Source organism: Solenopsis invicta, chromosome 3 (genome assembly GCF_016802725.1).
Source record: "Solenopsis invicta isolate M01_SB chromosome 3, UNIL_Sinv_3.0, whole genome shotgun sequence".
Classification (NCBI taxonomy): Eukaryota; Metazoa; Arthropoda; class Insecta; order Hymenoptera; family Formicidae; genus Solenopsis; species Solenopsis invicta.
In genome coordinates, this window is record NC_052666.1 from 10,790,648 (window position 1) to 10,811,494 (window position 20,847).

Genomic DNA, 20,847 nt, shown 5'->3' on the forward strand with positions numbered 1-20,847 from the left:
AAGATATACTTGTGATTTCTCACTTGCATCACATATGTTTATTTTTTTAATTGCTGGTGCTTTGTCACACGCGTCTTTTACTTCCAAAGGTTTTTCATTAATCCAGTCCATTAAATTTTCTTCTTCATCCGAAAAAAAAAAATCCATCTTTTTTGCAGGTTGGTACGTTCTAATGTGTCGTTTATGCGGAACATTTATTTCTATGTTACTGTCATTATTAACTTTTTCTGACACTCTTTCTGTGTCATTGTTTAAATTTACACCTACTTTTGACACTATTTCTGTGTCATTGTTTAAATTTGCATGTATTTGGGCTGGTATTTCTATAAACGTTAAATTTTGATTTGTATCTATATTTATTGTTTCTAATTCCTGTTGTAAGCCATTGTATTTTACTGGAACAGCATCACGTTTTAACGTTTTAAAATTTTTCTTCCTTGTTGTTCCTGCCTTGAAAGAACTTGGATCAAAATGATCTTCACATAGATCGACACGACGTAATGAGTTGCAGCCCATTTTTCCAAAGTAGTATTTTCTGAAACAAAATTATGAGACAAAATATTAGTATTGTATAGTCTTACACACACACACGCGCACACGCGCACGCGCACGCACACCCCCCCCCACACACACACACACATACACACGCGCACACACGCACACACACAATTAATGTGCCGCAAAAATTTTAGTAATTTTAAAAATAAGCAAAAAGAGTAAAAAAAAAAAATACGTGTACCGCATGAAGTAAAACATATATTATTTTTAAAAAATCTGAAAAAATTTGAGGAAAATAATGTTGGAAAGATGTACAAAAAAAGTTAGTCAATTAATAATTTCACTTTGACCCTTGAACAAAAAAACTGATAAGTATTTCAATAACCTGATAATTATAACAGTAATTAATGATTATTATTCAGTTAATTAATAAAATATATTGCATCAGTAACTGATATAATTACTAATTTATTGAAACACTTATCAGTTTTTTTTTTCAAGGAGACAACTAAAAATTGTCAATTATTACTTCTTAAACTTTAAAATTTGAATTTACATCTTAAAAGTCTTCAAAAATTTCTAAATACATGCCCTGATTAATAAATCATTAATTTTTTTCATATTCTTTTTGCAAATCAGAAAAATTTAAAAAAATACAACTAAATAATTATTTTTATTTGCTACAATCACAATAATGAGAATTAAAATTTGATAAAAATTTTTCTATCGTAGAGTGTTAAAGATAGACGTATGATAAATGTAATGTGACATGGGAGCAAATTTTATATACGAATCCGGCTGTACCCGTTGTACATACTTTAAAAAATTGGAAAAATAGACCTCTAAAAAAGTATAATAGTTTTATTAATAAAATAGCAACATTCAAAGAAAATTCAAAGAACAGGACAAAGTTATATGGAAATAGACACGCAAGTTGGATTTAACTCGTATTATCTCTTTTTAGTCTTTTGTTCGTTCTTCCACGTCTTCGCTCGTTCTTTTTGTCTCTCGCTCGCTCTTTCGCTCTCTCGTTTGCTCTTTCATTCTCTCACTCGCTCTTACTGTCAGCATCATACCACTCATGTGTCTACTGCTGTTTGCAAACAAATCCCCCCCTTCTCCCGCCTTGCACATAGCAATTACGAACGCCGAGCAGTTCTATCTTTCTGCATGCTTATGTACTTTTGGCTGGACTAAATCGGCGATTATCAGTAATTATTATTTTATTAATTATGGAAAAATGGTAAAGAACTTGTGTGGGCAGTTTGACTTGCTCTATCAGCTGGAAAGATGATCAGGGCACGTATTATGCATTTGTTCGGAATCGATTCCGATTGGAATTATTCCTTTTTTTCCTAAATTTCTATTGTGTTTTTTTAGGGAAAACGGAATAATTCCGATTGGAATCCATTTCGAAGAATCCCATAATACGTGCCCTGGTCATTACCAGACATCCTGTACTTTAAACAAACGTCTAATAATTTATATAATAAATATGATAAGAAACTTACCGCTGTTACAAATCCATAATTGACATCTAGCATCAGTAATTGCAGGAAATCTAAATAAATGTGTACCCGTTGAATGTCTTCCATTACGACAATTTTTATACATACACTTGTCGTATACGGTTTCCACACGATTTTCACTCATTGTTACACTCATTGTTTTTGTTCAAAGAATTATTTACACAAAAAATACTTTAATTGGAGAAATATGAAGAACAAAGAAAGAAAAGAATACGAATTAGAGATAGAACGTATATTATGAAAAGAATAAGGGTAACAAACGTGATTTATTGCATAAATCAAGAAATGTTACTAAATAAATAAAATAAAAAGTATTAAAGAACTTATTGTTGCAACCAAAAACGCGATTTGGTACACAAGTAAAGAACTTTAAAAACACGCTGTCGAAGTACACTGTTTCACTATCAAATGCGGACTACACAGAACAATAGCGAGCTTCGTTGTCATGTAACGTTGTCGCGCTGTTTTGTTTTCCGTCTTTTCTAACGCTTATTTTTAAACGTTTACGAGAAAGACGAATAGGGTCTTCGACGATTTTTCGTTTTTCATTTTAAATTAAAGTTTTGATAGTAAAAACAACTATTACAATAACAAAAGTAATTAAAAATCGTTAAATAATTTTTTTAATAAGTTTGAAAATTGCGATTGATTTAAACGCCCAATTTTTCGCGCGCCTTGATGGCGTCGTCGATGTGACGTCATTATTCAGTAAACAGGTTAGATCGAGTAGACAGTTTGTATTGAAAGCATCAAAAATGACTGAAAATGCAGGTTACGTACAAGATCCAGTAAAAAAACGCAATTACAAGTGGTGCTTTGTTCCCTTATGTAAGAGTACAACCATTTCTACTCCTTTAAAAATTTTTGTATCGGTGCCAAAAGGAGATATTAGGAAGAAATGGTTCGAAATAGCAAGACGGAATGATGCTTCATCGATATCGCTTAGCACCAGCTTGTTTTGCTGTCAAGATCATTTCCATGTAAGTTAAACTTTGTGAATAGATATATTTAACAAAACGTAATCGTAACATTCCATTATAGTTGCAAGAAGATATAGAAAATTATACGAGAGTGCGACTCGATCCAAATGCATCTGTACGACTGAAGAAAGGTGCACTACCTCGGATATTTCACTGTCAACCTGATAGACAACGTGCTCATGTGAAACCGATGCGTCCAGTAGCTCTGAAGCGCCAGAAAATAGAAACTTTAAACGAAATCCTACAAACTGAAACAGTAATCGATAGTAGCATGGAATGTGAATCCACAGAACCTATTACAACCGAGTTATTGCATATTGACACCAACATTGGTAATTCAAGTAATATTAAAATGATTATTGAGCATATAATTTTCATTGAGTTAAACTATGTATAAATAAGATATTAATCATTCATCCGCAGATGATTTTTCAACTACTCAACATCAGGTGGCTGCTGTTGAAATTGATTGGAGCAATGATGCAACATCAAAATGCAAGGATGTTGGTATTCAAGTGAAAATGCGTGACCATAAGACAATGCGTAGCAAGTATGTACAAAACGTGCCAGTGATGCAAGATGCTTCATGTTCGACGAACGAAAAAACTCGTAATATAAGTCAGCAAAAAACTGAGAATGTAATTACATCATCTGAGTCAACATCGGCCAACACGAATGTGACAAGTACTTTCAATGATACACTGGATGATTGCGATGATGAATATCTACCATCTGAGGAAACAAGCGAAGAGGTAGTGAAGCAGAATATATTGGAGCAGAGGAGGTTAGCAAGGAATATAAAAATGACGACCATTCAAAATAAACCGAAAATGTACTTGGGTATTCCGGACAATGCCTTCTTTTTTATACAGCTTTTAAGCAAAGAAACGGGAATTAGTATAGAGGAAATTTGCTTAACCGTCACTAAAATTAAATTAAACGATACATTCGCAAGAATTGGAGATGATTTTGGAATCAGTGCTAGTAACGCGAGTGCTGTTTTTAGAAGAACTCTCCCTATTGTAGCACATTATTTAAAACAATTAATTGTTTGGCCTTCGGAACAATCCATCAAATCGAATCTGCCTTTGCCATTTCGTGCTCGGTACAGTCATGTACAATCTATAATAGATTGTTTAGAAATTGAAATTCAGAAGCCTAGCAGTGCGATTAATCAAAGTGTTACGTGGTCTGAATACAAAAAATGTAACACAATAAAATACTTAATATCAATGTCACCGGATGGAACTATTAATTTTATATCAGAAGGTTTTTGTGGGAGGACATCCGATGCTGCGATCGTAGAACTCAGCCAGTATTTAAATCAGCTACCAGAAAACTGTGCAGTCATGGCTGATCGAGGTTTCAAAAACATTGAACATCTATTACAAAAAAAAGGATGTATTTTAATTCGACCGCCTAGTGTTTCGAGTAATTCAAAACCGACGAAGGAGGAAGTGATAGAGACTCGGCGTATCGCTAGCTTAAGAATTCATGTAGAAAGAGTTATTAGAAGAATAAGAGAATTTAACATTTTAAAATCTCATTCATCATGATACAATAAACATCGTAGATGATATGATTATTGTGACTGCAGGTTTAATTAATATTCAGTTACCACTTATAGCACAATAAATATTGAAAATATTTACACGTTTATTAATTTTTTATAATAACCCTTCGCTTACATTCTACTTTGCTACTCCATTGAGAAGCAACGGAAAAACATTTTGTTTCCAAAAAATCATGGCATTATTTATCATTTCCATTACGAATTGTTCGTCATAATTAACACAAATTACTATAATGCTTTGTGAAGTTTCAAAATCATGTTTCGCCATACAAAAATAACCTATTTTCACGTTTTGCATAAACATCTGCAACTGAATTTGAGCAAAATATTTATTACCTATCCGATTCTCTTTCGTGATATACCTCTCCTCAGATTTTAAACTAAACGGACATTTTATTTCAACAACAAAATTTTCGGCTACTGCATCAGGAGAAGCACCGATGACAGGAAAATTTGGATTTAACAGTAATCCACTACGGTGTAATGTAATTTGAAGATTTTCCTCCAATATCTTCACTACTTCTTGTTCCAAGCGTCTGCCTCGTTCCATGGCATCAGTATCTCTTATTTTGAATGCACCAATTATTTGCTCAGCTAATGATCCTTGTGGTGTCTTGCAATGCACTATTTCGTATATCCGAGATGCAGTTATTCTTCCGTATCTTAATTCCTTCCATAATGTGGATTCACTTTGATGAATGGTATCCTTTGCAACTTTTTTGCATGATTCTATATCTATTTCGGAGCTTGCAAAGTTCAAAAAACTATCGGCATCTTTACATGTAGAAGTATTATAAAATTTTAACATTAATGAGTGCATCGATAAATCTGTATGAGATTTTACATGGACAAAATGCCTTGACAGTTGGCAGTCAAAATTTCTTTTTTCCATTTCTTGCAATACAGTCTGTAAGAAGCCAGTACTGTTTGGAAGAACTGGAGTTTGTTTCGATGGTAGCAAATCTTTTGCTTTCATGCTTCTTACATTAGCTCCAACTTGTGCCAATCGAGGTTTCTTCCAATAGCAGACCGTCGCTGTCGGTTCAGGCTCTTCGCTTCGACGGTGAACCCACATAAGGAAAGCGATGGCATGCTTACAACCACCTTAAATCACATAGAATTGCACAGTTAATATACACAATTAACGTTTTCTTTACTGCGTTAATTAGAATTACCTTCTGAAACTGCGCAATCTTCGCACCTAATATATTCGACTCTCTCAGTTTCCTCGTTGACTAGCATCGATACAGTATACGCCTTATTGTTCACTCTGTGCTCAGGACAAACCTTTCCTCTGATATGGCATAAGCTCTTTTCCCGTCTCAATTCCATATATCCAACTGCTGGATCGCCGTAGTTTTCACCTTTCAGCTCTACCAAAGTGTACATCGACAAAATGACAAGAGTGTATTAAAGGTTATGTCATGAATATATTATATATAATACTCAAATTACTTTGATATACCGTTAATAATACTTTGATATATCGTTTCATACTGTATCTTGTATCTGTCTATAAATTTTACTATTTATTTCCTGTTATTACAAGTTTTTAAAAATATACTTACTTCTTAGCTTTTACACCACGAGTTTCTGCGATATTAAACACATCACTTTCAGCAAAAAAATCGGAAACCATTAATACTGTTACTTTGGGTAAGTTATCCGATTGCGCTTTAACAAATCCAGTGTTATTTTTTTGCCACATTGCAACAAAACAATGGGTAAATACGTAAATACATAAAATACCGTACAGCAAAAGTTTGAAATTACTGAATAATGACAGTCACACGCGGTCTCAACCAATCACAGCGCGTTTTATCCCCTCTCTTTTGTAAGCAATTTTAATAATTTATATTAAAAAATTACATTGTTAATATCGTTCTAAAGTTGTTCCATTCAATTTGAACAAATATAAGGTTCATGAAAATAATTTTTTTAAATAACTTATTTTTTACAAATTGGACCCTATTGAATCAATAAGATTCATCGTATCATTAGTTATATTTAAATTTAAAAAAAATACAGCTTAAATAGGCAGCTTTTTTTATATTTAGGAAGTCTTAAGAAATTATATATGTACATAAATTTTCTATACATATTATTGTAACGCTGGTACTTTCTCGGTGTCGGTTACGGGATTTTAAGTTCAGGATCGGATGCTCGGATGTGCTCGCCGGATGTCCGGGTTCGTGTCGAAATGATAACGCCGTATTTTGGTAGTAAAAATGAAAGAGGTCAAATATATTTAGCTATACTTTAGTACAAAATGAAATTATACAGTTCCGATATCGTTATCGGATAATACTGAGCTCCTTGTACAACATTACGGCCCTCAATTGCGCGGTCGTCGGCCCGCGGGAAATCAAGAGAACGATCACGTGGTAGTCGAATAGTGTCGCGGCACTTAACTGCGCGGTCGTCGGCCCGCGTGAATTTAAGAGAACAGTCGCAACGTATTTGCGCGGTACTTAATATCTAAACGGAAAGGACTTTAACAATTCGGAAACGGACGGACAGTGACTAGGCGCTTTGCGCGCGGAAGTAGCAAGCGGGGTTGCTCGGTTTAACAACATAGATCTATATACATAGTTCGCGGCGGAACGTGCGATGTCGGACTCGCGGTTATCGCAATGTAACGACTCGAATGAGTCGTGTGATCTACGGACGGCTTCGGTTTACGCTCTATGCGTACGGTATCCGTTTGTTAGAGTGGCCGCGCGGCGGTCCACTCTAATGCCGTGCTCGGGGCCCGATTGGCCCGTGCGGTTGACCGGTTACGGTCTCGGTACTCGACGCCCTCGCGCTATGCGCGGGCTGTCGACGGGGTCGGCCGGTTCGGCCTCATCTCGCGGGGTTAGCCCGGGAGGTACGGTGGCGGACACTGGAACGGTGTCGGCGCGGACGGTCCCCGAGAATTCCCGGGGACACTCGGAACGGTCTGGTCGGAGTGGCCGGACGACGAGAATGCCCGTTGTCCGGCTGTACGGAAACGGAATTGCCGTGCGGGGAGAATACCCGCCGTACGGCGCAACGGATTCGGATCGGATTTAGCCGGACGTACGGGAATGCCCGTCGTCCGGCCGGACGGTCCGGATTGGCCGCGTGACAAGAATGCCCGTCACACGGCTGATCGGATTGGATGGCCTGCGCGACGAGAATGCCCGTCGCGCGGCTGAGCGGATCGGATTGGCCGAGCATACCCGGCCTCGGGGACGACGGTTTTACCCGTCGCGGGAAGGTTGGAACGAGAATGCCCGTTCCCGAGGAGGTGCTCGAGAATCCCCGAGCTAGGAGGCGCCGAGTATGCCCAGCGCTGGAGATGATCCGATGAGATCGGATGTTCGGACGGATCTGTTTCACGTTGCCCACTGCCGGCTTATATATCGTTCCGCGCGGCTGGACGGACCAATCAGCGCGCGCGGACGGGCCGGCTAGAGTGGGAGTGCTTTCGGAACGCGGCGTAGCGCGTCGGTCGCGCGCGGTAGCATGCGGTGGTCTTACGTAAGCCGATTGTACGCGCGTGGATCTTACGTAAGATACACGTGCTCGGCTGCGGTGCGTTCGACGGTTGGTCGGTCCGGAGTGGCGGCACGGTGGAGGGGCGTATTGTTACATTATGATACTTATAAGTTTATTATAATTTATCGAATTTTTGAATGATAATGTTATAACAAATTGTATTTAAAGCAATGCTGGAAAAGAGACAAATGTTCAATAATCATACACACAATGTTATGTCTTACTAATACTAATAAATGTACAAGATCATGTTTCTTCTTAATATTTATAATAAATACAATTTACCAGATTTTTTATATCAATTGAAACACTTCAAAAGTAGTGAAAAATTCTTCATCTTCAAATTTTTCATATGTAATTTTATGAAATATTCTAACAATAAGGACACCTTAGGCTTGGTTTCTATGGATTTTAATAATATTGTTTGTGTGCATAATTACTAAATATAAATTTTTATCAAGCAAAGGGAGAAAACGTAATGCTTAAGTGTTTTTCAAGAAAATAAAAATAAATAAATAAAAAATAATAAAAGTAAGTTTAAATAAAAATTTTAACAAGTACCTAAACAAATGTGAAAAAACTTTTCACCATAGTTACAAAATTCTTCTCAAAATTTTTTATATAATTTGTCACACTTTTTATGTAAATTTCCAAATTTTTCATTTCTACATTATTTTAAAACTTTATAAAATTTTACAAATCTTTTTATATACAAATCTTAAAATATTTTTCAATTTACATCTAAAAAATTTCTGAGAAAAGATATATATTTTAATATTATTAAAAAGGATTCTAATTTATTTAAAAATTCTGTAAAAAATTTTCACGATGCAGGATATTCTTCAATATATACATAAAATCAAAAATCGTATACAAATTATGATTATTATAAATATACAACGGCTATGTGTACCAACGATGTACACATGTTTTTCTACAAAAAAAGCATTCACAATCTATCGATCGAATCGGTCCGTACGTGGTTAAAAAGCGACAACACTACAAGACGACGCGAGCGCTCTATTATTCCGATCATTCAATGTTCGACTGTGGTTCAACGGTCGAGGCAGGACGCAGGACGAACACCGCAGATCTAGTAAGTGTATCTATATACTTATAAAAATATATAAAAAACATGTTATTACAGTAAAACATTGTTAATTATATTGTACAAATTTTATTTTTTTAGTACAAAAAACATCGGTGACGACGACGACGACGACGACGGCAGCGACGACGACGACAACGACATCGTCTGAGGCAGCGATGACGGCGATGACGACGATGACGACGTCGTCTGAAGCGGCGATGACGACGACGACGTCAACTGCGGCGATAATGACGACGACAACAACGTCGAGTACAGCGGCGGTAACGACGATGATGTCATCTGCAGCGGCAGCGACGACGTCGACAGCGACGGCGATGGCAGGCGATACGGCGACGATGTCGACGGCAGCAGCGGTGCTATCGACCACAAATAATTTAATAACTATAAATGTAAGTGTTTATTAAATATAAAACTAAACATGTTTTTATATGCGGTTACAGGCTGGTTTTCATATTCTATTCTTATTTCAAGATCATCTTAAGTAATAGCTTAAGATGCTAATACAGTTTTCTGATGAGTTAATGACATCTTAAGATAATGCTTAAAACGATCTTAACCCTTAAACACGTAAGTGGGTCTGAAAGACCCCATATGAAGTTTTGAACGCCTGCTATGTGAAGACGGAATGAGATAGGAGGTTCAAACCAAGACGTAAAAAAAGTTTGAAATCTCCTCTTTCGATTGATATGGTTGATCAACTTCTTTGGTCAACTAGAATTCGAATGACACGGCAGCAAAGTTTTGTTAGGGTCAATGCGACCCATATAGTGTGTAAATGAAACTCTTTTTGTGAGTATTTTACATAAAAAAACTGGACAAAATACGTTCGAACAGGTTGATTTGCAGATGTTACTCGCATATACTCTGTCTAAAGTTGGAATAAAATGTTGTAGAAAAAAGAGTTTATCTGAAATATATCATGAAATACATCAATTTTCAATTTTAGACACAATTTAATCAAATTGTGTTTTCATTCCTCATATTCGCCTTGTTACATAAGTATATTTTTTAATAGAAATAACAATAATATATATTTTTTTAAAAGGATGAATCTTTAGCTTTAAAACGCCGTACTGTAAAGTTGTTTTTTTGTTGCAAAGATATGATTTTTTTAAAAAAAGTTGATTTTTAGATGCCCAAAGATACCTCATATTCTTCGTGTTACACAATTATACTTTTTAAAAGAAATGACTTTACCAAATTTTATTTTGAAAATGTGACTCCTTAGCTTTAAAACGCCGTATTTGAAAGTCCTTAAAAGTTTTTTGTTGCAAAGATACGATTTTTTCTTTTTTAAGAAAAAGTGGATTTTTGACCAATTTCTCATTTTTGCTTAATGGTTTTTCCTTTATAACTTCACAATAAATTATTTTTTGGCAATACCAATTGTGCAGTCACACTCTTGAGATTCTGAACTTTCATTAAAAAAAAAAAAATTGTAAAAAAACATTGATTGTAATTGAAGTTATAGCTTCTCAAAGTTGAAAAAGTCTCCCAGACCCTAAAAATATGTATTTTACGGGATTGGTGTGTTTAGTGAGCCCGGTGGGGCTGACGTTACTTGACGTCCCGGGGGGGAGCGGCTCGGCGACATAATCGCTCCCCCACCCCCCACTGCCCCGCCGAGTAAAGAGAGGGAATGTTCCTTCTCCTTCAGTGAAGAAGGGTGTCTCTGCACCGACAAGCTCGGCGCTAAGGGGCCCGGGGTTACGGCGGGTGCCGGACACCCCGGGCTTCACCCCCAAACACCAGGGTAGAGGGGGGTGGGGAGAAACGGTGTCCCCTTTCCCCGACCTGAAGCAGACTCAGCCTCACAGCCCTGCCGGGGGCTCCCATCGTAGGGTGCTCCCGGTGAGCCGAGTCGGCCATTAGGCCGACTGGGTCCGGGGGGCTCCGGAAACATGCTGCACGCGTTCCCGGAGCCCCCTAGTTAAGCACCAAGGCAAGACACTCGGAGGGGTTTTAGTGGGTAGGCTTCCGCTGGCACGTTGCTGGCGGGGGGAGAGCTCCACATAACCACCAGGCCTCCACCGGGGCCTGGGGTATCCGGTAACGCATTTCTCCTCTGTAACCAAAAAAAAAAGATCGGTGTGTTTAAGGGTTAAATTTAAAATATTTATTTTTATGTAAATACGACTTGGGTTGATGAAATAGAAAGATTTTTCAATAATAATACAGATAGTACTTAGGTTTTGTATAAAAATTAAAGAGAGTACCACATGGGTAAGAATAGAAAAATTTTTCCATAAAGATACAAAGATAGTACCACTTTGAGAAGTACCACTTTGTAGGAAAAAATAAAGATTTAAGGGGTATGTACACACACTTAGCGCCTTTTTTTACTTTTTTTAAAAAGATAATTTTGTACTGATTTATGCTGTCGCCAGTCGCCTGCTTCTCTCCCTCCTTTCTATGTGCGTGTGCATATGTGCCTCAGAATCTACAGATTGAACGCGTCATTGATTTATTCTTACATATTCTTAATTGTTAACAACAAGCAATGGATGTCGATCATCGATAATTCCGCTTTAATTTTACACTTACTTAAAGTGGAAAAAAGTCACTTTTTTCCGTCATATTTCGCGGAATTTGGAGCGAATATGTTTTGCAGTGTACTGTGCAGTCTAGGTTATAAATAAATGAAAATTTTACAATAAAGAAATGTTATATTTAATGTTTATTAGCAAACTATACAGCATGGAAGAGAATATGAATAATGACAAAAAGAAGTGTAAAAATTTGTAATTTTTACAACAATATCAATGGAAAAGAGACTTTTGTGCAATTTCGAATTTGTTTCTGAATCATCTAACAGTAAAACTGAAATTTTTTTTATGCTTTGCTCAAAAAAAAAGAAGAAGACAATATTGTATCCAAAATTATATTGAGTAAACTGTTCATTATTTTACTAACAATTTCAGTCAAACTTCAGAATGACATGTAAAACTTTTTAAAATTTATTTGTTACTATCGGTTTAAAGAGAGAAAATACTACTGAAACTAGTAGGCTAATGGTTTCAGCTGAGAGTCAATTATTAGCAACAATATGGTTATTAATTACGCCAGATTTTTACAAGTATGCTAACATCGTTTTATTTGTACATATGTAGTGTGATTTTCATTAAAAGTATAATTTTGCTCTTTTAGTACGTCAAAAGTAAACGATGCTTTGATTAAAAATAAAAATTTTACTCAATATCACAAAATATCCAAGTCTATCGTATATATTTATTCAAGTTTTCATTAAATTTTATTAATAAAGTACTTATTAATAGATTTATTAATACATTTATTAATAAATCTATTAATAAGTACTTTATTAATAAAAATATTTATAAATAAGTATTGAATATTACAATGAATATTATCACATGAATATTATCCCGGTAGTCATCTTTGGAAATTTTAAGAAGTGTAAAATAATAAATATACGTTTATATGTATATTAATTATTTTGAAATTAGATCGATATATAAAAATGAATGTATTGGCAAAAATGTATTGGTAAAAAGTACTGGCAAATGTAATTAGAATTATCAAGATTCGTATCTACGCAGCAGACGATATTTTTAAATGTTTTTTAAATGTTTGTTTTGCATTAATATTTTCTCAACTCATTTTTGGAAAAAATATTTATTTAACATTTATTTAACATTTTTTTAATTAAAGATTCATAAACAATGATTTCTGAAAAATGTTTTTTAAATGTTCGTTTAATATTGTTTAAACATTTATTTTTCATAAATTATTCATTTCAGAAAATGATTTCGGTTAACATTTTTTAAACGTTTATTTAACGTTTCATAAATATTTATTTGTCATTAATAATTCATTGAAAAAAATGATTTTACAAAACATATTTTAAACGTTTATTTAATATTATCCAATAAAAACAAGATATAATATACGTTTATTTTTGGTATTATCGTATGATATAAACCTAGTATATTAAACGTATTTGAAGCTGATCTAATTTCCGTTTCCATGACCGTCTCATAAACGTTTTCACCGTTTTCATATCTCAATTTTTATTTATTTATTAAACGTTAAGCACATACGAATTATATTCAGATTAAAGAACTAAATAAATAATGAATTATATAGTCGTATAAAATACGTATTGATAAATCAATAATTTAAACCTAATAAATGTTTAGTTTACAAAAAAATAGTTCTTATATCCTTTTTGTTAAAAATGATTAAGAAAAGATTAAATTTGAATTAAACATTTAATTTATGTACAAGATTAAATAACAATACAAATGTTATTTACATGTAAAAATATAAAATTTTATGTGGAACAGCGTTCCACATACACGTGACATTTGAAAAGAATAAAAGCGAGCATTCGTCTCGAAATTACAATCAGCTCCCAAAAATCTCACTGAAGTATGAGCTGGGAAGTCGGCCGCGGTGGCGCCTAGATATAACGCCTATCGGCTGCACTCGACTCATAAAAAGATCTCCCGCAGCGTGACTACCTAGCGAAAGCCGCGCAAGCTGCGAAGGCGCAAAGGCTTGTATCGCGAAAAAGCTTTGAGATTCAAAACCAAAACAAATTGCGTCATTTTCGAGAGAACCGTATTATGTTTTTACGTGTAAAATCACTATTAATAATTGAATGGCTTGGATTGTAACCATATTTGGTATTTCTAAAATGTTTTATAAATGTTTTTCATTTCATAAATACTATATATAAATAATACATACGTTTTCAATAAACCTTTAATTAGCTATACCAAATGTGGTATAAAATACGTTTATTATTTGTTTAAATATTGCTGCCATGAAAACGTATAAATATAATTTACACTCAAACTTTTATTAACATATTTAAAAAGTATAACATACCTAAACATTAAACCCTATTCTTGATACGTTATTTAAAGGGACAACTTTTGCAAATCATAAACGTATTTAAGAAACATTTATTTAATTAGTATGATAGTGTTACATCCAGCTTTAAAGGAAAGGTAGAAAGGGTAAGCTACTTGTGGTACAGACCATTTTAGGGACCTCGTTTCTTTCTTGGTTATTTTTACGTTTGCGAATGTTGCGCGCGACCACGAATGTATCTTGGTGTTAGTAGTGTTTTGACAGCTAGCCCAGCTAACCGTTCTAACCTCAATATTGATCGGTCAAATTTTTGAAATATTCCAAAGGAATAAAGTCAGGTGTCCATTAGGAATTAAAGAAAATTACTCACAATTTAATCGAAAGGAATTGGATTGAAGCATTTGATACGTCAGATAAGTAGCATTAAAAAAAGTAAAATGAAATTACTAATAAATTATTTGTTAATAAGAAAATATACTTTGTGAGCAGGGGGTCGATTGTGTATCTTTGTCAACTTTTTTCATTTCTCGTATTTTCATCTCACATGAAAAAATACGCGCGATTGGCTATGAGCATAGTGAAAATGCGATATCCCTATGCTCACGTGAGTGAAAATCACAAATGCGAGTGCAAGCAATGGTAGAATACTTCACATAACCTTTAAAAAACGGTGCATCGCCTCTGAGTTAAATAATCTCCAATAATCTCAAAGTCCCTCCTGTTGACGATTGACGACGCCTGTCCCGAGTAAGATACTAATTTAAAAAAAACGGTGCGTAAATATTGCATAATTTATTTACAATATATACTTATATTATTTATATCTTATTATTTATTTATTGTTATTTATTATTTATATACTTTATACAATTTTACAATGTATTATCTAGAATATATTATCTAAAATATCGAATGGATCCTGAGTATCTCTCAGTCATCCTTCTTAATAAATTTAAATTTCTTTTTCTAATTCTTTTTCTAATTCGCATTTTCCTCTTGCTCGATAAAAAGTAAAAGGTACTCCATTCTGAAACGATACAAGACTCCGCAAACTCGACCAAATTTGACACAGTTTGATTGAACTCAACATCAAAATACTTGCCAAGCAATGTCACGTGAGGAATGTCGCATTTCCACTATGGTGAAAAGTAGCCAATCGAGTGAGAGCTTTTACCATTTTAACTAGGTTTTGGAATACGCAATCGACCCTCTGTTCTTCTTATTTACAGGTAATAATAAATAAGCAAAAGTAGTCAACAACCGAGCGTTTGTAATAACAAACTTGACTCAAGATATTATGCATATCTCAAATATCGAATGATTGTTATTACATGCACACAATATCCAACGATACAATATCCATTCTTACAAGATCAGTAATATTGAATTACTTTACCCTTACATTCTGTCAAATATCTCATGATTAGATATTACTTCTGTGTTTGCATCCAATAAAATGCTTGTCACCATAAACGTTCGGTTGTTGACTCCTTTCGCTTATTTATTATTATCTGTAAATAAAAAGAACAGCTCACAAAATATATTTTCTTATTAACAAATAATTTATTAGCAATTTTATTTAATTTTTTTTTAATGCTACTTATCTGACGTATCAAATGTTTCAATCCACTTTCTTTCGATTAAATTGTGAGTAATTTTCTTTAATTCCTAATGGACACCTGACTTTATTACTAAATATTCCTTTAAAATATTTCAGAAATTTGACCAATCAAAATTGAGGTTAGAACGGCTAGCTGTCAAAACACTACTAACTTCTTTTTCTTCTTCCAATTGATATGGCACCCGTCCCTAGTGAACTAGTAGGGCAGAGACAATTTGGCCATTAAATCAAGTTAGTGTGTGGAATACAAAATTATAAATGGCCAAAAAATAATAGGATAAAACTTGAGGAGGATTGCGTCAGCAATCCCAACCGTGCTTTTTCACTCTATTACAAATACGCTTACTGATACGCGGCCGACCAGCGAATCCTAGAAAATAAACTTAAAAAACAGTACTAACACCACAATACATTTGTGGTCGCGCGCGACATTCGGTCATGAACGCAAAAATAACCAAGAAAGAAACGAGGTCCCTAAAATGGATGATTCAGGTATTAATGGCACGATCTGTACGAGCAAGGCAGGGAAAGATGCAACAAATGCTTTAACTCGTGGCCGTACTAATCGGATGTAAGGCACGAAGGCGAACGCACTTAGGGACTTCGAAATAAGGGTCAGCGTGCGAAAACACACTTTAACGCCTTTTCAAAAGTCGTGCGACCGTTGGCCCTGATTTGAGTCAGAGAGTTGAATCTCTTTAACTCGAGATCGGGCCTATCTTTGAGCGTGATCTTTTAGTTAGGAAGAAAAATGACGAAAGGGGTCAGCTAAATTAAAGGCTTTTTAAGATTAAAACTTAACATATATTTTAATATGTAAAACTCGCGTACATTGCTATTATAAGAGATTAATTGATAAGAGTAACATAACGTAGACAATTATCGTTTGTTATAATTAAGTAATCATTAGAAAAGTTAAAACTAGAGTACATAATTATACAGATAAAAAAAATAATTAATGATTGTTTGAAAAGTTAAAAGTAGCATTATTTATTATCAGTAGGGAATACGCTGTAGCTGAATAAAAGAGAAATTAAATTATAACATTATTATTTTTGAGATTATTACAAAGTAGTTAATTAATAAAACTAAATTTTAACATTATGGTAAGTCCGTATATGAGGAGGAGATGGAATTAATTTATTCTTTAATGAATTCATAATTATGCGTTGAGATTCATATTTTAATTATTAAATCAAATTAGAACTTAAGATTTAAGAATAGAAACAAAATATTTATATTTACATAGAGATTTAAGGAATATTTAGAGAGAAAATCAGGAATTGTTTTAAATGGGAATTGCTGTATTAATTCGAAGAGAAAATTTTGATACCGATAATAATAATAAATATAATAATAATATTGGGAGTGAGGAGTTGAAACATGGACGTTTGTGATTGCTCATTTACAATCGATTCTTGGTAAGTTGAATGAAAAATTGAACAATAACAAAAAAAAAAAGAATGAGTAATTTACTTATGGTAGCAGAGAAATAACGTTTTCTGACTCTTGGAGATTGCTAATGGATAACAATCTTGAAACTAGACGTTTTGGGTACAAAGTTGTGATTGAAATTCTCGTGCACAGATTTTAAGTTTGAACGATTAAAAGTAACGCGCACAGATTCGAATTAAAACTTTAAGAAATGATGTGAATATGAATGGAGAAATAAACTAAGAATATGAATCTTGAATCTTGAAAATAATAATGATAATGATGTCGGAGCGCCAGAAAGTTGCACATTTTATAGGGCTTAGGAAAGGGCATGGGAGTGATCAAGTGGGTGAGATGGAGATTTGGTTGAGTGAAACTTTTTTGAGATTTCTCTCTTCTTTATAGGTAATTTCTTGTTGAGGTTTTCGAGCTTGTTCTTTGGATATTTCACCAACGCTCACTACCAATCATCTTTTTGGATGATCTCTCGTTGGCTAGTTTTCCACCTTCTCCTGATTTTTCTTAACTTTAAGAGGGGCAAGCAGTTGCGTCACCCAATCGCTTAAGGGGTTCGTTATTTATGATTTTTCCTTCCTAGAATGTACAACTCTGATTTTTTATATCGCCGCGTCAGTTTATTTATGACTCGCTTTTTACATGAATCATCTTTCGGTTTGTGATGAAACATGCGTTCAGACAAACAAAGCCATGGTCATAAATTTTGATTTATAGTTTTATAATTTCTGTTCGACGTCGTAATTCAATCTTATCTTCCGTTGTCGCCGGACTTAAATTTAGGTTTTTCTTCTTTTCAAGTTCTGGCTTTGTTCGTTTTTATGGATCATTGTTAGAATGAGCAAATATTGTTTGTAATTCCGTCATCGCACGATTTCTTCTTTTTTGCTTCTAATTTATTGCTCCGGATATTTGAGCATTATATCTTTTAGGGACAATGTTCAATTTTTTCTTATAATAACCAAGGGTTAGTGTTTTTATAAAAGAGAAGTTGTGGATTGCTCCGAATATGACGATTGAGTGTTGTAAATCTTAAGTACAATTTTCTCGCTTATTTCATATATGCGAAAAGGGAAATCATGGAATCCTCCGGATGTAACTGTTGAAGTATCACTTAAACATTTTTGTACGTTCCTATGTATTCGCGCGTTATATCCCGTGTGCGCATTAGAGTGTTCGAGTTATGTCTCGACAGATGGCGTGGTGTCACGACTTTTAGGGAGAGGACCCGCTCTCGCTCACTTCTTCTTGTTCGTTCGCTACGCCTGTTACGTACTCGTGCGCTTGAAGTTTTCTTTTAACAATAAATATTGTCCTCACTTTACCGTGACTCGTTTTGTTTCCCCGACGTGCCCCCAACAGGTTATGGACCCAGGACATAAGTCTCTCGGGATATAACGCGGACAGTGCTTACACGAGAAACTTTTCGTTTTCGCTCGTGATCCTGTGCATCGAACATCAAGATGGCCAACACGGATCTCAGGAATCTCAGGAATGTCTCGAAATTTAACGGTCAAAATTTCCAACTCTGGAAATTCCAGATGCGAGCCATCTTCATTGCTAACGAGCTTCTTGGTATTGTCGATGGGACAGAGTCTGAACCTGACGAAACACAAGCCAACGCGGCAACGAAAAAAAATTGGATAAAGAAAGACGCAAAAGCTATGTACATCCTTTCCTGTTCCATGGAGTACCCGCAGTTGGACTGCCTGATCACGTGTACATCATCCCACGCGATGTGGACGAAACTTTGCACCATTCACGAACAGAAGACCGCCACCAAGCTAGTCCTGACGACAAAATTCCATGACTATCGCATGGTATCCGGCGACTCAGTTGCACAACACATCGCCAAGATAGAAAACATCGCCAGCCAGCTAAAAGACATTGACGAAAAGGTCTCCGATGTCATGATAATGGCGAAGATCCTCAGCACCTTGCCGACCAGTTACCACGCTTTCATATCCGCCTGGGACAGCGTAGCAGCAGCCGACCAGACGTTGGATAAGCTGCGTGAGAGGTTACTTCGAGAAGAATCACGCATGACGAACATGACCGATGCCGCCACCAGCGCCCTCGCCACCATGAGCCTCAACAAACAGTCGACTGGAAAGGCGCAACATACTACTAACAATCCGTAAGTAGTATAGTAAGAAGTACAATAGTAAGAAGAGCGTGCAGTGTAATTATTGTAAAAAATTCGGTCATATCGAAAAATTCTGCCGTATCAAAAAACGCGATAAGAAATCAAACAAAGAGAATAACGATTCAAGTAAAAAAGAAAGTGCGATAAAAACGCGTCAAATTTTACCGCTTTTATTATTTCAACAAATTCCGAATCCGCGCAATCAAGCGCATTAATTAGTCGTTACCCCGAATTATTTGACAAACGTGATGAAAAAGATTTTTGGGTTCTCGATAGCGGTGCTTTGCGTCACATCACCTGTCGTCGGGAATGGTTCGCGGAATTCGACTCAAGTCAGAAAGAATTTGTTTATCTCGGTGACGGATCGAAGCATGAGGTTCAAGGTCGCGGTAATGTATTTATCAAAAGGTTCGTAAATGAAAAATGGTACGACGGCATGATCAACAATGTTTTGTATGTCCCGTCTCTCGAAAAGAATTTGCTATCCACGGGCGTTTGCACGACACTTGGCCAAACAGTCGTTCTCGAGAACGACATCGCCAAAATTTACTCAAAAGAAAAAATTGCAGTTGCGCAAGGCATTAAACAATACAATAATTTGATACGAATGTTGATCGTGACGCAAGTCGATAACGTAGTAAACTATACGACCGCTGCTTCTTTGAAATTGTGGCACGAACGACTCGGGCACGTCAACGAACGTAATTTAAAAATGATGTCGAAAAATAATGCAGTTTCCGGATTATCCCTTAATAATAAAGATAAGTTCTTTTGCGAAAATTGTCCATTCGGAAAACAATTTAAAAAACCGTTTGAGAAAAGTAAAGTCGCGAAGAATGTAAATCCGGGTGAGATTATTCATTGCGATCTTTGTGGCCCGATGCAAACGCCTTCTATTGGAGGTGCTAAATTCTTTTTACTTTGTAAAGACGAATCTTCCGGTTTCCGTTCTGTATTTTTTCTTAAGCACAAAAGCGATACGTTTGAGATATTAAAGAAATATCTAAACTACGTGAAAAATCATTTCGACAAAGACCTGAAAGTAATTCGAGCGGACAACGGAACTGAATTTACTAACAAGCATGTTATGAATTTATTAGAATCAAGAGGAATTAAACTTTTAACCTCAGCGCCGTACACACCCGAACAAAATGGCCGCGCGGAACGCGAGATGCGAACTATTGTCGAGAGCGCGAGAACGATGTTACTTGCAAAGAATTTACCGACGCGTCTTTGGGCCGAAACTGTCAATACGGCTGTATATCTATTAAATAGAACATTAGGTTCACTTTCGAGTACAACGACCACTTATGAGTTTTGGACGGGAGAGAAACCCAACTTAGCGCATGTACGCACGTTCGGCAGCCCCGCTTATGTACTCGTTCCCGACATCGCTCGCAAGAAATGGGATCCTAAATCCCAGAAATTGATCCTTGTGGGTTATGAAAACGAGTCTAAAAATTACCGGCTGTTTGAACCAAACACCGGACGAATTACTATTTCGAGAAATGTTATTTTTAATGAAAAAGAGTCAGACAATACAGAAAAAAATAGTATGCCCGTACCCGTTTCCATTAGCCCA

At 35.4% G+C, this 20,847-nt stretch overlaps 1 protein-coding gene across 1 annotated transcript; it reads right to left on the reverse strand.

Moving 5' to 3' along the window:
• Nucleotides 1-4,698: 4,698 nt before the first annotated feature.
• LOC120357377 lies at nt 4,699-5,969 on the reverse strand. The gene is made up of 2 exons (XM_039447558.1): nt 5,756-5,969; nt 4,699-5,684 (listed from the first exon to the last, which is right to left on the reverse strand). Exons 1-2 carry the CDS (start codon nt 5,967-5,969, stop codon nt 4,699-4,701), a joined length of 1,200 nt encoding a protein of 399 aa, XP_039303492.1.
• Nucleotides 5,970-20,847: the final 14,878 nt, after the last annotated feature.

Bases quoted from the DNA above. Each gene is read 5' to 3' on its own strand.
- LOC120357377 (XM_039447558.1), bottom strand. From the start codon at position 5,969: ATGTACACTTTGGTAGAGCTGAAAGGTGAAAACTACGGCGATCCAGCA. The intron at 5,685-5,755 runs GTAATTCTAATT...ATGTGATTTAAG, and splicing joins AGATTGCGCAGTTTCAGAAG to GTGGTTGTAAGCATGCCATC.